We start from the raw sequence: 17,445 nt of genomic DNA on the forward strand, positions 1-17,445 counted from the left end.
TCTTGCTAATCCAGAATGTAAAACTTGTACTTTTTTTAGTGGAGTAAGTGCATACCCTTGTTTGTTCCTTTTACATCCAACACATCATTTTCACATTAAAAACAAAAATGAACCAACACAGCCAGTGATGGATGAGAAGCTCAGCTTCTGTAAGACATATCTACTGTTTTTCTTAGTGGAGTTTGGGGCTTTTAAAAAGAGAAATGCAAAGTATTTTTCTCGTTGAGAAAAAGAATCTTTGTAAAAGGACATTACCTCAAAAGTGATCCCTCCTGTAATGTTCTGTAGTGAGGTCAGTTGTAGAAACGAGCACTCACTCTTTCTGAGTAGCTGATGATGAATCGCTGATGCCTCCATGACTCCATCAGTATTAGATACTTGTGGTTAGATTTTCTGTGGAGAAAAAAAGGTGGAGGTCAAGTTTTACAGTGGAATGTTAGTTTGCAAGCACAAGAAGTTTTTTCTTCTCCTGCATTCTAGTGAATATTTTAAAGAGCATTTGAAGAGGAACTCAGTTATTTATTGTTTAGAGTGTGGTTGACTGGGTAGTTTAAGCAGTAGTTTCGTTTGATAATAAATTACTTCCTCAGATATTAAATCTTAACCACAAACTTTGCACAACAACAACAACAACAACAACTACAAAAGGCAAGTTAGAAAAATGGGCACTTTATCACATTTTATATTTTGCAAGGGCATCTAGACCACACATTTTTGCATTTGGTCCTCTGGGGTGAATTTCAAAGGAACCTTTGCAGCATTAAATTCTCCACAAGTGCATACAGGGAGCCTTTTCTTTGCATGAAACCATCTGGCCAGCTAAGAGAGGTTAATTTTTTTTGCATTCAGTCAGTTGTAGAAGTACTTTTTCAGAGTGGGATCACTAGTAGGCCATTTAAAAGGAACTTGTCTGTATTTTACCCACTGTAGGGTCATCCATGAGGTATGAGGGCCCCTCTGAATGAGGCAATTTTTAAAGGTAATTTTGTGAGAAACACGTTGGACAGCCCACTGAAGGGGCACCAGAGAAGTCATTTCATAAAGTTGTATCTACTACCGTGAAACCCAAGACAGCACCTTAGTAGCTCTTCGTTAAGGGAAGCTGGAACGACACACACCCTTCTGAGTGCACCACCACCTAAAATAATTAAGTTAATTCCAAAGTGTGAACTCTTCACAGCTTTTCGGGACAAACCAGTTAAACTCTGTGAGTCGTACACCTACATTTAAAAGGAGCACCGGAGCACAGAGTTACCTCCTGACACAGCCTATGGCTGTGACGCTAACAGATTGCCTACCTGCAAGCTAATAATGCTTAAGCTGAGTTTCAATGTTCCTGAGCTCCACGTTATTCTATGTAGCCACGGAACAGCAAATTTACCTGACTACTCTGCTTCAAACCAGATGTTGTCTTGAACAAAGAAAAGCGGTAGTACAGAGAAGATCTGTAATCTTGATGCACACGTTGGTACTGGTTGGCACGAGCGGGCTTAATGACAGTAGTGGCGCTCATGGGAAATGCAGTCCCCGTTGAAAGACCGTAACACGACACAACTAATTGTGTCCACAGGGGTCGCCAGAAAACTAGCATGACGATTCCTCTTTTATTTATTCAATTTATTTTTTTTTATTTTATTTTCCAGCGTGACAACTCCACTTATTGCCTGTTTGGTTTGGAAAGATGTGCTGCACCGTATAGGCTATATGCAGTATTCAACATAAGCTTTGGAGTTTTTCAGTTCATTTAGTTTATGTTAAAGCTCACAAATGACAGTAAAAGCCCTTCAAAATATACCCACTAGAGATTCATACATTGACTTTATTGAATAAAAAACAGGGGGAAAAAAGAGAAATATTTTCACACAACGTGACACTTGTATCTTTCTTTATTAATGATTAGTTGCACAAAAATATATTTCAGCTTTGTGATTGAGTTAAAGTGCGTTTGATGGGTTTAGTTTATAAAACTGATGCAACATGTTTTGCTTCCTTCATATGATTTAAAACAAAAACAAGTCATGGTTTTCAGATGAGGACTGCAGCCAGCCCTGCAAGTGTTCCTCCAGCACTGGCCACAGCTGCCGTAGCGGTTCCTGATAAACCAGCAGCACCTACAGCAAAACACACAGGTGGGTTATTATTACTGTGTGGAGCTACAGAAACCAAAAGAGCAACACTACACACAGTGGTCAAATGACCACACTGTTCCCGTGGAAACACTAAACTCCAGCAACAGGAATTTTCCTACTTTTATCTCGGCACCAGTGGCGTTGTTAGGCCTAATTTGAGGGGCTGAAGCCCCCCTAAAATATCATCAAGCCCCCCTAAACGATTTGAGGTGATTTTACCGAACTACTCATACCCGCTGTGGTTTTCGCTGGAGATGTGAAATCGCGAACGACTCGAGTCTTTTGTATAGCTTTTTCAAATGAACGGTGAGAACTGATTCACAGTTTTGAGTGAGCTGTTCGTTCTGAAACGTGCAGGCAATTTGTATTCCGTAATGGCCTGCAAACAAAGGGCTGACACAGAGCAGCGAATCAGTTCTTTTTGTTCACTGAAAAGCGCTGTTCAAAAGAGTCGACTCGTTCGAGAACGCCCCATCTCTCCCTAAAACCATCCCGGTCCTGGTACAACTAAAGTTACGAAACAAAGACTCTGTTTAGTAGTGGAAGGAGATAACACTTTGATAGTAGAAGTTAGCGTAACTAATGAGGTAAAAACGACTCTCAAAGGGCACTCAAGACCGTTTGGAGGGCTGAAGATTTTATCTGATGAGGCAGAGACAGGCTAAAGTTTCATATTGACTCCCAGCGTTTGAGCTAAACTAGGAGCGGTGGGCAGGCTTTATCCGTCTCTTCTTCCTTGTTACTGGACGGACAGTCAAAAGGATGGAGTCTAGCTTCTTGTCTTGGACTCAGGAGTAAAGCAAGACACAAGAAGTCTTTATTTAAGCCATCAATGTAGAATGGATATCAGGGAGTTTTTCCAAAAAGTAAGTATTTATCACTGATGGTAGTTAACAATTGACTCCAGCCCCCTGCTAACAGTAGTTTATGATTATTATTATTATCATCATATTATTGTGATGAATATAACAATAATAATACATTAACAATAATCACTCCGCCATCCCTATTGATCTGTAGGAGTCAGGGCAGAGGAGCACAGGGAATGAGAGGGGAGAGAGCTCCACTGGAAAGGTGAGTCTAGAGATAGAGTAATTTGTTTGTAGGACACTGAAAATAAACAAAATTAAATTTGAATAAGTAATATGGTAAACATGAGATAGCCTAACTCGGTGGGTTATAAAAACAGCTAAAGCAGATCAGGTCATAAAATTAGAAGTGATAGATCTGGTCTAAAAAGGAGAAATAAAACAGGTTAAGAGGATTTAAATAAATAAAATAATAACAATAAATTATACTAAATACAATCAGCTGAAAGCCAGACTAAAAAGGTAGGTCTTGAGTTTACTTTTAAAAAATATGAACAGTTGGAGCTACCCTCAGGTCTTGAGGTAGGCTGGTCCACAGACGGGGGCCATAATAATAACAAGAGGCCTCCCCATATGTTTTAGTTCTAACTTCAGGTACCATTAAAGACAACTACCTGAAGACCTGAGAACCCTACTTGGCTCAAATGATAAAAGCAAATCTGATAAATATAAAGGATCAAGACCTTTAAGAGATATTTTAAACTAATAAAAGAACCTTAAATTCTATTCTAAATCTTTTCTAGTTACTTGTGTGCCAAAATTTTATCAATCTGACTTCAAAATACAAAACTATTATTGTGTTGTTTGTGAAAGTCATGGCATTAGCCTCTATGATGAGCAGTTATTAACTCTATGTGTTGTTTTTCGTTTGTTACACATTTGATCATTTGCATCTCCTGGGGCTGAAGCCCCCCCGTCCCTAAATCCTAGTGACGCCCCTGCTCGGCACTAAGCTTATTTTTCGTTTGTCTAATGTACTCTTAAAACAAAAAAGACCTTCAAATCATCTTGGTACACAAGTTTGAAAACTTACATTAACACACATTTTTGATGAAGTATGGATTTTACCTGCTGCCTGTAAACCAGCCACCAGGCTTCCTGCAGCCACCCCTCCTCCGTTGGCGATCGCAGCAGCTGACATCATTTTGGCAGCGAGTGTCCCTGCAGCGATCCCAGCCGAGGTGAAACCCACCACCCCCAGAACCAGCGGAGCTGCAACCACTGCCCCTGCTGCTCATGGACATGAACAGAGAAAAACGTTAGACTCTAAAGCGGTCAGCTAACGGCCACCTTAAAACATGGATTATGCCTGCATTTATTTGGTTTTCGGTATAGAAATCCATTAGGAATAAACACGGGCGATCCTACCTCCTCCTCCAACAACCGCGGCTACTGTCACTAAAAGACAAAAAGAAAAAAGAAAAAAAAAAACAGTTTACTATTTTTTCTTCCTTGTATTATGATTTAATTTTATGAAATCAGTTTTACAAAGAAATCTAAAAGACTTATTCAAAGAGACTGCGTACTTACAGAGACCCATGTCGTTCTTCTACTGTGCTCAGAAACGAGTAGGTCAGGTTTATATACTGTGAGGGTTTAGGTATCATTTCAGGAGAAACGAAACTTTGGCTACAAGGGCGTGATTTGGGAATTTTCGTCGATCACGCCATATAATCCAAGTAATAAACATTTCTAAGGAGGGCGGTTTTTCGTTTTCATTTCACACACAACCCTGCACAGTGAATATTATTGTCGTTACTGATTTAGGTCTCAAAAGTTCAGCCTACTGAAGTATTGTTCCTCTTGGACCCATCCAACTTCGAGGTTTCATGCAAATCAGACCAGTACTTCCCCCTTTCACCAGGTCTGTGGATATTCCGATAAGAAAAGGCCTTCAATTAAAAAAAAACAAAAAACAAAACAAAACATATGGACAGCATTCTTTTGTTCAGTAATAGAGAAACAACAAGGCTGGAGAGACTAGAAAAAACTAACTGATAATAAATGATATTTCATTACTCCTAAACTGGGAGGAGTAATGAACCCTGCAGAATGAGTTATACAATATTTGCCATATCATAAAGCAGACTTTGGAGCATTCATTTCCATTCACTTATGTTGTTTCTCTTTATTTAGATCACCTGTCAAATAACGCAACAAGATGCAACAAATATCTTTTTAAAATATTTTATTCCTGCAAAAATTCAAACATGTAAATGTCAACAGGTGTATTCACCCACAGGACAAAACTGGCTTGACATCATCACTGACTCTCCAGTTAAGATCACAAACAGATTTGTCCATAGGAAAACTGTCTACAGTTGTTTGGTGGTTTGCACCATTTCCCCTCACTGCTGAGAAAATCATTACTCTCCACTTTAATGTATTGATACCTTGATTTTTTTTTTCATTCCTTTTGCTGTGAGTTATTACTCGAGGAAGAAAAAAAAAGAAACAAGAGGTAAAGAAAGCCAATGGTTTGGGAAGTATCAGGTGGGTTCTGAAAGTTTTTACATGCCCTGCTGTGACAAATACCTTCCTATTGACTGCTCCAAGAGGAGTCATCAACCACACACTTGGAGTAAACCTGGGTAATCTTTGCAGGAGTTTGAGCTAAACCCAAAGTATGATAGGACGAGGATGAGAGGATGAGTGTTCAGTGGAGAAACTCAGCAGCTCCCTCCACCTCATACACAGCAAAAAGAAAGAGGACAAATGGAGAGATGGTGTCACAAGATCCCTTTTTTCCAGGATGTGACCCGCAGATAAAGTCACGTAAACAGCATTTCTAAGGCACTAAGTCTTAGACTTTGAAACATTGTGGACAGATGACAAACACTTAAAGGTTGATAAACTAGTTTTGTGGCTGCTACTTTTAATCTGCTCTCAGGAAATCAGACTGGTGTGTGAGCACACACACACACACACACACACACACACACACACACACACACACACACACACACACACACACACACACACACACACACACACCATCTACCAGACCATACGCAAATCCACTGACCAGTAGCAGGCAGGAGTTTGTGGAAGGCAACAGATGTCAACAAATTGGCAGATACAAGGCAGCACGCTGGCTCCCCCATGTGGCACCATGAATACTAACAAGCAAGGATCACTTACTTTTACCACGGTCATTGGATCAAGCTTGGAAGTCTAGGGCAGGGGTGGCCAACCAATCAGAGACCAAGAGCAACAAAAATTACTGTGGTACTACAAAGAGCCACAAAAAACGTGGTCTTGCAAATGCACCTCCTCTCACACATAAACAAAATGACACAATATAAAAATCAATACATTTCTAATTTTCAAAGAGAGATTTATTGTGTTTATAAGTGTGTTTAAATTAGTATTTGGAGCTGTGTCACAGACAAATTTATGTTTCTACTGCAGAAGAGACAAAGTTCCATTGATCGATCGATTGATCGATCGATCTATCTATCTATCTATCTATCTATCTATCTATCTATCTATCTATCTATCTATCTATCTATCTATCTATCTATCTATCTGTGAGTGCATGAACAATTGAGAGGAGCACATGTAGAGAAAAGAAACAGAAACTTAAGTATCAATCTCATTACCCTAGATCCCAATGTTGGAATCAATTTATCAGTTTTATGAATGGATCGAAGAGCCGCACATCGAAAGGCAAAGAGCCACATGTGGCTTGTGAGCCACAGGTTGGTCACCCCTGGTCTAGGGCATCTTGTATTTACTACATTAAACTATCAAACATAGTAATAAAAAGAACAGGCTTAGGCTGTTTTTAAGGGGTTGACCTTCAAAAACAAATTATATATCAAAAAAATCAACATTATTTCTTTATTCTATAGTTCTTGTAAATTGCGACTTGAAAACATTGAAAACCACTGCAGTAACGAGCATTATAATAGGTACTGCTGCAGTGGCCTTTACAAAGCATGTGTTCACTGAAACAGACACAACCACAGGTATGTCAACAACTGGATTTAATGTAGTCAAAATAGGTCTTCATATAGACCATAAAGCCTGCTGAAATGAGGTCTACTTTATCCTCTACAATACTATGATGCAGTTTTTCAAAGTCAGGTTAAAAACAATCCTGACACAGGCTTTCAGCAGGACCACATGAATGCAAACATAGATTAGCAAGTGACTTACAAAAACAAAAAGAATTTTTAAAACAATGTAATTTTTTTGCAAATTGAAGCATCATTGCCCACTCCCATATAAAAGTTAAATCAATGGTTGTTCAAAGTCTTAGATTTTAATTGTTCATGTTAGCGCCAGCCAGCCCACAGCTGCCCCAACACCAGCCACAACTGCCTTGGCAGCTACTGACAGGCCAGCTGCACCTACAGAGAGATCAGAGGTTAGTCAGTTATTTAGCTCCCTCTTCTACAGTATGAATCCTTTTCTCCTTAAAAACTTTTACTGTACACTACAATACAATGTAGTTTATCAGGGAAACTCAGAGTCACAGCAACAAAACAAGTGTAATAAAGTATATAGTGTGAAAAAGTCGAGAATACATCAGAAAAATGTAAGTTTCAACTAGAAAAAAAAAACCTAATATAGAAAATAAAGTAATGTATTGTAATGGTATTTACCTACTGACTGCCAAAAAGAAAACCAACTTCCTGCTGCCACTCCTCCTCCATTAGCAAGAGCAAGCAGTGACATCACTTTGGCAGCAATGGAGCCTGCAGCTATTCCAGCAGAAGTGAAACCTACTGCTCCGAGAGCAACAGGAGCCAGGACCACAGCACCTACTGCTTAGAGAACAAAATTACACACGGCAGTTTCATGTTTAGTCTACTTTGAAAAATTATTTTGGTCCTGAAAGAGCAAAGGCAATATTTAGCATTGATGGATTTAAGAAAAATAAAAAGCCTGTACATAAAAAGAAAAGATGTTACCTCCTCCTGCTACAACAACGGCGGCTGTGACTGACACACAAAATGTACATTCACGTCAGTTAGAGCGTATTTAATTAAGTTTTTCTACATCAAGAATTGTGATTAACTGAAAGTAAATCGAATCATAGTCTGGAGTCCTATCTGTAATAATGATCATAAAGTAGAGTGATACTCACAAAAGTCCATGTTTTTTAGGTGGAAACTAGCTTTCTTCTTTCTGTTACAGTGGAACGCTGGGCTGGCTTTTATACTGGAGCTGGGTTTACACCTCCCATAACAACCCAACAAAACACACCCACTCGCAAACACACACACACACACACACACACACACACACACACACACACACACACACACACACACACACACACACACACACACACACACACACACACACACACAGATGTGTCAGACTTCATTCAGATTCCACCAAACATGCTCTAAGGACAAACTGTTATTCATTCATCAAGAAAATGCAGCAGCTCTGTGGTCTTTACCTTTTGTTGTTAATTAACAAAGTAATATTTACATGACGATGTTTAGGTTAATATGTAGGGGATTATGATGTGTGTGTTACCCTGGAATGTAGGGTTTGCAGTGCCATGGGGTTCATTATTATTCATCCTTTTTGTCGAGCACCATCAGCTGGTGTGATTTAAGGAGAAATGAAATGTCATAATAACAAAATATTCATGTATACATTGGCATAGCAAGCCTTTCCCCATGCCCCTTCTTTCATTTAGATAAAGACATCAACTAAATTTGCAAAAAACTTGAATGCACTACAAATCTGTGATAGTTGTGAGCAGTGTTTTCCTGCAACAAGAAAGGAATCAAAGCCTTTTCTTTTCCAATATAATTTTTAATGACACTGAAATTTTCTTCCGTAGATAGACGTCTGACATATTGTTACTTGAGATCCAGGACCGACATAGTAACACTTTCATGGGTGTCACTGTCATCATCACAAACATCACGACTGTCACCGCCCTCACAGCCGCCACCGCTGTTATCGTCGTTGCCACTGTTTGACAAACCACCCCACGGATCCTCCAACACTGGCAACAGCAGCTGTGGCAGCTCCTGACAAGCCAGCTGCACCTACAGAGAGTTTACATTCGGTTTTATCGAGTCAGAAAGCTGCAGAGAAACAGGAAAACACTTGTTCTGAGGCCAAAAGGCTGAATTATACTTCTGATCTTTCCTCCTTCACGCTTTATCTGATGACATCATTAGATGATAACTCACCTGTTGACATTTATCATTTATATCTATGTTTATATTGCACTGTACTGTTTTTTATTGTATGAATATTGCTTTCCACTGCTGTGGCAAATCAAATTGCCCAAATGGGGGCGACGAATGCTTTCTAATCTTATTTGATGAAATACTTTAAAATAACCCTTTACTCATTGTCTCCACATGACATGTTGGTGATTTTTTTGTCAGGTGTTTACCTGCTGACTGCAAAGTAGCCACCACACTTCCTGCTGCCACTCCTCCTCCATTAGCAACAGCAGCAGCTGACATCATTTTGGCAGCAATGGAGCCTGCAGCTATTCCGGCAGAAGAGAAACCTACTGCTCCGAGAGCAACGGGAGCCAGGACCACAGCACCTACTGCTCAGAAACGATAAGTCAGTGACCGGACAAGTTATAGTAAAGGTTCAGCACTTAACATCAGTATTTCAATTAAAGGATAAGGCTTTCACATTCTGACCTGCTCCTGCTCCAATGGCGACAACCAGTCCTAGAACAAAGGATAGAAAGCAAAACAGTATTCACACTGGGTCTGGTTTGAAGAAAGTGTTTGTTGTAATTCTGTAAAAATGAGGAAGAAAGAATTGATTCATCAGAGGAATTAGTGACACCTACCAGGGACCATATTTCTTTGTGAATAGCGAGGTTTTCTCTGTCTGAACCGCGCCCTTGGAGTTGCCTGGGTTTCTTCTTTTCTTTGGGGTGTTTGAGGTTGAAAAACTCCTTGTTGGTGCAATTCTGCCACCTACTGGTAAAGAAGGTGAATCAGAACATCTAATGTTTCCCATCCCAGTAAAGACATAGATAAAGATAAAAATGTAAGTAAAAACAACATGAATAGCTAAAAAACAGGAATTACACAACGAAATGTTTTCTCAATTAACTTACAATGTCTGAGGTATTGAAACAAAAAAACTGGTACACTTATTTCCAGAGCTCTGCTGTGAAATGTCCAAAACAAACAAGTATGCCTTCACTCTACTCAGGTAGAAATAAGCTGTCTCCTCTCTTGAAAATATGTTTGACAATATAAATCACATGCTCTACTTGGCTATCTTGTATAATGTACTGTTGAAAATATCAGTGTGTCCAAACTTTAAAGTTATTGCTGTTAACTTTAGCCTGTTGAGCCTTACACATCTCCTTTTAACAACTGGTGAGAGCATTATGTTAAACGCACAATAAAATAAAGGGCAGGGGCGTCAATAAAGAGGCCGCAACCGTCAGTGTGGTTTGATTTGTAGACTTTGACCAGTCATGTCATTCATTTACAATATTAAAACTAATAAAACACAAACACAAACACAAACAGAAGAGATAGATAGTTGTTCTACAGTTAAGATGATAACCATCCAATGAGGATAAGGCTGAGAGTACGCTGCCTAGTGCGGATTCTAAACATAGGAAAAGAAACTAAAGTATACCTCAAAATAATCCACCATACAACTGAGAAAAAAAGCAAGATCACAAACGCATCTACAGTGAGTCAACTCACACTATCCTAATCACACCAAGGGATGGAGACCACCAAAGCCGCAGCACTAGAGGTGGAGAATGGGAACTAGACAAAACAATAAAAACAAAGCTAAAAAAGAAAAAAGGTTGAAAAGCAACTCTAACCTAAAAAAAGGTAAAATACACTGCTGAAACAAATGGCAATCAGTGATTTGCCTGGAAACAGATAATCCACATTTTAATTACTAGTATTTACCAACAATACCATTTACCAATTACAATCATAAATAGTAATACCATTATTATGTGTAACTTACATTTAGAATAAATAACAATGCTAGTTACACATATCTTGTCTGCCACTGAATAATGTTGTTTTCCTTTCTTTTTTTTCTGCCTTTCTTTTAAAAAAAAAGAAAAAAACAACATTTTTTCCACCCCAAAAGAATGACAGACCCAAAAGCTTACAAATGATTAAAATACAATTACCTCGGGTGTTTAAAACCCTTACCATACAAAATTAAAATATGTACAATAATGATTAAAAACCCCGAAGGACTGACTTACCAGAGCCACACTTGAGTTTGGACAGGCACTGGACCTGAAGGGATCGCTATTGAGGAGCTGCAGCCTTACCTGTTGTCTTTCAAGCTCTGATCAGCTCATTCCTGCTTCTGATTGGCTCTCACCCTCACGTGGTCCAAGTGCCCCTCTGCTACAATCGTAACTCATGATTCTAATGACTGTGTGGATTTTGATACCATTTCGATTACAGTGAACTCTGCTCTGGTCTGCCAGGCACTAAAGGTGAAAATTAGCTTTATAGCTAACAAAATTATACGGTCTATGGGCGCAATACGAAATGAAGACACGAGTAAAACTCACCCAATTAAAATCTTAACAAAATAATAAGGTACAACTGTTATCAGGCAAATTGTGTACAAGTTACAATAACAACAACAACAACAACTACATTATTATTATTATTATTACTATTATTATTATATGGATGCAAGCATTATTGGAAGTTATACTGCTATAACGGTCACCAAAGAGTGAGTGTTGTTTGCATATTTTATTGTTTTGTGTGAGAAACGGGCTCGACGATAGAGTTAAAAACAGTTTCGCAGAAAGCCTCCAACGTTCAGTCGTTGAACAGAACTGATCATATGACCTGCGCATGCGCAAGGCTTTAAGGGTCTGATGGAGAGATGATGCCCGTTGTCATCAACCCTGCGTAGCGCAGGAGAGCTACAAACCGGCCGGATTTACCGCAGACTCCGTTGTCTTTCAGCACACCTTCATGGTGTAGACTGACACAGCAAGCCTGATGTCTGTCGCAAATGCGAAACACTCTGTACTGAATCCGGTAAGACGCTCTTTGATTTTGTTATTTTCTGCATCAGCTCATTGCTGACAACATACGTTGATCAGTGAGACCCAGTTTTATTGTATAACACAGCCGAAAACTAACAGCAAGCCGCTGGCTCGTCAGAAACAGTCTGTACATGGCCTGCACACAGGACGTTAGCTCATGAGGCAGGCATTGTTCAGTGAAGCTAATAAATGTGACTCAGAGGCATCTGGGCAGCATGACTGCAGGCATTGTTGGTGCACGTAGAGCCCTCACTGCAACTCTCTGCCTCAGGTGATCCCATACACAGGTCCCATACCTGGAGGCCTGCACCCCGGGGAGATCATCATCATCCAGGGTACTGTGCCCCCAGATGCTGACAGGTAAGCTGAATATGATATTTCTGAAACTGATTTACAGCATCATTCATCTGATGCTTAAACTTGGAACTTCAAAGTCCTGCTGTGTCTAAACTAGTACCATGGAACTGGCTCTGAAAATAGTTTCCTCTGTGGATACATTTGTTCATGACTTAGTTTAAAAGAATTTCTACTGATAAAACTCACAATATAACTTTGGGTTCAAGTCAGCTCAGCTATGATGGTCAGAGATCAGTAATTCAATGCATGGCATCTGTAGTGCCTGGTCCTTGTTGATATTGTGTTTTGATTGAGTCTCATGTCATGTCCAGGGCAGATTTTCTACTTTACCTGGTTATCCTTCCAATCCAAGGTTTCAGATTGATTTGTCGAGCGGCTGCAGCACCAAGCCTCGCTCTGACGTTGCCCTCCACTTCAGCCCTCGCTTCAAAGGCTCGCCATGTGTGGTCTGTAAGTCCCTGCTGCAGGAGAGCTGGGGCAAAGAGGAAACTCTTCATCAGCTACCCTATAAACGTGGAGCCCCCTTTGAAACCATCATCCTGGTGCATGAAGATGTCTTCAAGGTTGGTTAACATGTACTGTTGAAGATAAAGGCATCAGACGGCTTGTGTGGTCCCTTCAAACATCATGTTCGTTATGTCTTAATAATGAGGTTACTAAAATGCTTTTTTTTTTTTTTTACAGGTGGCTGTAAATGGTGCTCACCTGCTGGAATACAAGCACAAAATCCCAATCAACAGGGTCGACACATTTTCTATTTCTGGGAATGTCAGGGTGCACACCATTGGATACATCCCAAACTCAGTGAGTACATACCAGTCTCTCTTCCATACTTTATTCTGCCTTAAAGTACCTATTTTTTGTAAAAAAAAATCCTAATAATAAAAATTATAACAGATCTAATAATTCTGAATGTGTCCTTTTTCATTTAGGCAATATATTCAGAATCAGGTGACTTGGTGAGTTTTGTTTTTTGTCATTTACACACACTTAAGTTTCAAAATGAGCCCAGTCTTGTGCAGTGCCATAAAAATCGTATTAAATCCCCTAAATGATTCCTTTGCTTGTGAAATGTGGCCAGTTCATTCCAGCTTTCAGCCGTCAGACTTTCTTGGAATTCCAGTTTGTTTTGAAGCTTTTTTAAAATCTGGAAAGACACCAGGCGGAAGGTGGTGTGCCACAAAGCACGATTCGAATGAAAGCCGGGTCTGTTACGCCCAAAAGTCAGAGCTTGCTTTCTTCTGACCTAGCTTAATTACAATACTGACTCATGTAGAATTACACCCTGCTCAAGTCTTGGTTCAGCGTCATGCCTTAAGTCCTCCTCCAAAGTGCTGTTCTTTCTCACCTGACAATATCCTGCAGGTGGTACTTATCCTCAGCTGAGGTATTCTAAGTATGGAGATGTAACATGAAGTAAAAAAGTACACAGACTGAAGCTTTGCAGTGACTGTGATGCAGTTACTATACAAAAGCACAAAAGCTCAGGTGTACGTGCATTCAGTTGGAGAGGAATAAAATCCCCTCTCTTCAGCCTCCCTCTGTTTGCTTCTGGTAACATGAAAACTTTAAATTCCATTTGATCACACTCACAGTAAAAGACCAGTCACAGCCACACTACATTTCACTTTTATGTTGGATCCCAGTAACTAACCAACCCAGCTGGCTGATTCTGCAAGAAAAACAGAAGATGAAATGGACCAAATTCTGGACTTATTACGTCATTTTCAAAAAGTAAAAGCTATAAACCAGCAGTAAAGATGATCTACACCAGATGATTTGATGTTAGAACATGATGAATCAACAGCTAGAGTTAAAGGCAGCCTTTACTGCACTGCACCAAGCAGCACCATGCAGAGCACAGAAGTAAGTAAACTGCTTGGATTTCCCTTCATCTCTGCTTCATGTGCTAGAAAAAATGTTGTCTTGAAGTTATTTTGGCTGAATGGACCCTAAAACTGTAACACTTTGCTTTCCTTTCATCCAGGCTCATAGCGTTACATAGCAGAGGGCCTACTGCTTTCTTCCAATCTTTGTATCCACTTGAATAATTATTACCATTTGCAAATCAATCATTAGAATGTGAATGTGCATTAAAGTGAAATTTATTTACATGAGACATTGGTTTGGAGACTTGGTTTTCTCATACATTTATGCTTTACGACTGTTTTAACTCACAAATACAGTATTTAAATTATGACCATCAGTGTGTTCATCAGCATCTAGTTTTTGGAACAGAATCATGTTTAGTCAACACATTTTAGCCACTGAATTCACTCCTGGTTGACTTATCTCTGCTGTAATAACTTCTCAAGCACTGGCAGCCTTCTTGAAAAATTAAGCTGATCCAAAAGTACCCACACTTTTAGACAAGTAATATTGCTCAACTCTTTTGGCCCCTGTCTTAGTTTATCTGAATAAAGAGATTGAAATAGCTTGATACATATCACAACACTGCCATCTAATGGTAGGAGGTTCACAACATGAACCACTGCCACAGATCTTTGTTGGTAAACTAACTATTGAAGATACACCCAGTATCATGAAAAACATATTACTCTTTTGACATTTAAGTTTTTTTTAAGGAGTAAACAGTTTTTGTGCTGAGAATTTAGTGTTTTTTATCGTGACTTTAGATCTTATGATGAATCAGATGGTTGCAAATCGTCTGTGAATCAATGTACACTGAAATTTTCCAATCAACTCCATCCAGAGCCTCCCTTACAAAGGCAGTATCCTCAAAGGACTGAGCCCTGGACAGCACATCACGATAAAAGGACAGGTCAGCATGTATCCTCACAGGTAAAGCAACAACTGATGAAACTACCTCACCTCATCAGATTACAGAACACAAGCAGATGGACATGTCTGTCTGTGTGATTTGTCATTTTCCTGTCTGATGTGGTTTACCTCATAATCCGTGCCGTGTAATCCAGTTTTACAGTGAACCTCCGCACCAGCAGGACAGAGAACATCGCCCTCCATCTGAATCCTCGCATGAAGTCCGGTATGTTCATCAGGAACTCATACCTGAGTGAATCCTGGGGTCAGGAGGAGCGGGAGCTGCCCTTCTTTCCCTTCTCATCAGGGGATTACTTTGAGGTAGACACTGCTTCTGCATACCTGCTGGAGCTGTTAAAGACTGTTATTATTTAACCATTTCTTAAAATGTACTTTAAGATGGCTGATTGTTCCCATGTGGTGGTGTTCCTGTCAGATTCTCCTCCTCTGTCAGCCTCATCAGTTCAAGCTGGCGGTGAACGGCTCTCACTTGTTCGAGTTCAGACATCGGGTTCAGGACCTGAGCAGTATTGACCAGCTGGAGATCATGGGGGACCTGGAGCTGACGGATGTGAAGCTGTGGTGACTTGGGACTGTAAAGAAGACAGTGTGACAAATACTGCTGTGTTCTGGTTATCAATGCTAGGTTAGCTTTGCTGCAATGAAAAACAGAAAAAAAACTGTAACGACTACAGCTAGGTTGTTGTCGCAGGATTCAGAGATCTGATTTTAAGCTAGTCTAGCATTGTATGTGACCAAGGACCATGAACAGACCAGGTACAGGGTGTTTATGGTCCATGTGTCAAGCCCTCTTGAGACGACTGATGCATGAGAGTTAGCTGTCCTGGAGCTTCAGGGTGTGAGCCACCATGACTGTTTACAGCTACAGGTTAGGTTTGCCTGGGTTGATTTCTCATACCATCTGTAATTCATCTCTGCTGTGACTCGCCCTTCATGCACTGTAGAATCCAAACAGGGAATATGTGTGCGTGCCATAAAAGTACTCCAGTATTGGCTTTGTTGAAAAGCCAATATGGTCAATGAATGCAAACAATGACTGATACTGAAGGGCTTTATTCTTTTGGAGGATCTACGCCCACTAAAGACTTCTTTATTGTACAGCCAACTTAAAAAGCTTCAAAGCATTTTTAAACCAAGGTTTACTTAACTAGGCTGCGTCATTTCTCCGTTTATTCTTGAGTCTTCAATCCAGTCTGCTTAAAGGTCGCTATCCTCAGGACTCCTATAGACATCATGCACTCAACACTTAAAACCATTCAACAAGTAGGAGTGCAGCAGAACTTGAGCACAGTGCAGTACAAGATTAGGTCCATATGACCGTTCAAAAAACAATCTTGACTAATGTAGTCCTGCAAAACCTTCCTCTGTGACCTTCTTGTTTAGCTAATCTTCTCGCTCTGTGCTGCAACGATCAACTCTGCTCCAAGAGAAAAAACAAACAAAAAAAATCAGAAACATTTCATTTCTTATGCAAATGCTTATTTTGCAATGTCTGTTGTAACTGTTGTAAAATATGTATGAAGAATCTACCCTATGTACCATAAAGGATTTAATAACAAATAAATGTGATTCTGTAATCATTTGGTTTCCAGTGTTAAGTGTATGGGCTGCACACCTTCAGCCTGCTTCAAAAAAGGGTTATCGGTGACGGGTTGGTTACGACCACAGTGTACTTTTACATTTAGAGTTAAAAGCTTGACTTGGATTTGGCCGTTTTTCTTCAAAAACTAATTGTAACATAAAGAAAAAATAAACATGTATTGCTACAAAATGTGTAAAGATTAAGGACAAACTTAATGTTATAAATAAGTCTGAACAAAGGTTGGTGCTATATATGTGTGTGTGTGTGTATATATATACATACACACACACACACACACACACACACACATATATATATATATATACATACACACACACACACACACACACACACACACACACACACACACACACACACACATATATATATATATATATATATATATATGTATATGTATATATATATATGTATATATATATATATATATATATATATATATATATATATATATATATATATATATATATATATATATATATATATATATATATATATATTTACACACACATACATACACATATGTGTATACATAAATATAGCTGTCAGAGGCTGAAAATACAATAAAAAAAAATAATAATCAGGCAAGTTGTGGGCTGGATAATCCAAAAACAAAATTAAAAAAAGCTCATTAGCTTACTTCTGTATAAGCTTCCAGGTTCCTCCAAGAATTTACTT

At 39.3% G+C, this 17,445-nt stretch overlaps 2 protein-coding genes across 2 annotated transcripts; one reads left to right on the forward strand and one right to left on the reverse strand.

Moving 5' to 3' along the window:
* Window positions 1-5,189: 5,189 nt before the first annotated feature.
* Window positions 5,190-8,602, reverse strand: LOC141806347 (interferon alpha-inducible protein 27-like protein 2A). Its single transcript, XM_074691805.1, has 4 exons — window positions 8,094-8,602; window positions 7,918-7,947; window positions 7,609-7,773; window positions 5,190-7,353 (listed from the first exon to the last, which is right to left on the reverse strand). Exons 1-4 carry the CDS (start codon window positions 8,101-8,103, stop codon window positions 7,274-7,276), a joined length of 285 nt encoding a protein of 94 aa, XP_074547906.1. The 5' UTR covers window positions 8,104-8,602; the 3' UTR covers window positions 5,190-7,273.
* A 3,198-nt stretch (window positions 8,603-11,800) lies between these two features.
* Window positions 11,801-16,733, forward strand: lgals8b (galectin 8b). Its single transcript, XM_074691803.1, has 8 exons — window positions 11,801-12,000; window positions 12,280-12,368; window positions 12,718-12,928; window positions 13,050-13,169; window positions 13,298-13,324; window positions 15,079-15,167; window positions 15,302-15,467; window positions 15,583-16,733. The coding sequence occupies exons 1-8, from the start codon at window positions 11,962-11,964 to the stop codon at window positions 15,730-15,732; spliced, it is 891 nt and encodes a 296-aa protein (XP_074547904.1). The 5' UTR covers window positions 11,801-11,961; the 3' UTR covers window positions 15,733-16,733.
* Window positions 16,734-17,445: the final 712 nt, after the last annotated feature.

Source organism: Halichoeres trimaculatus, unplaced genomic scaffold (assembly GCF_033239565.1).
Source record: "Halichoeres trimaculatus isolate MK-OKI-2021-1 unplaced genomic scaffold, fHalTri1.1 fHalTri1_scaffold_17, whole genome shotgun sequence".
NCBI lineage: Eukaryota > Metazoa > Chordata > Actinopteri > Labriformes > Labridae > Halichoeres > Halichoeres trimaculatus.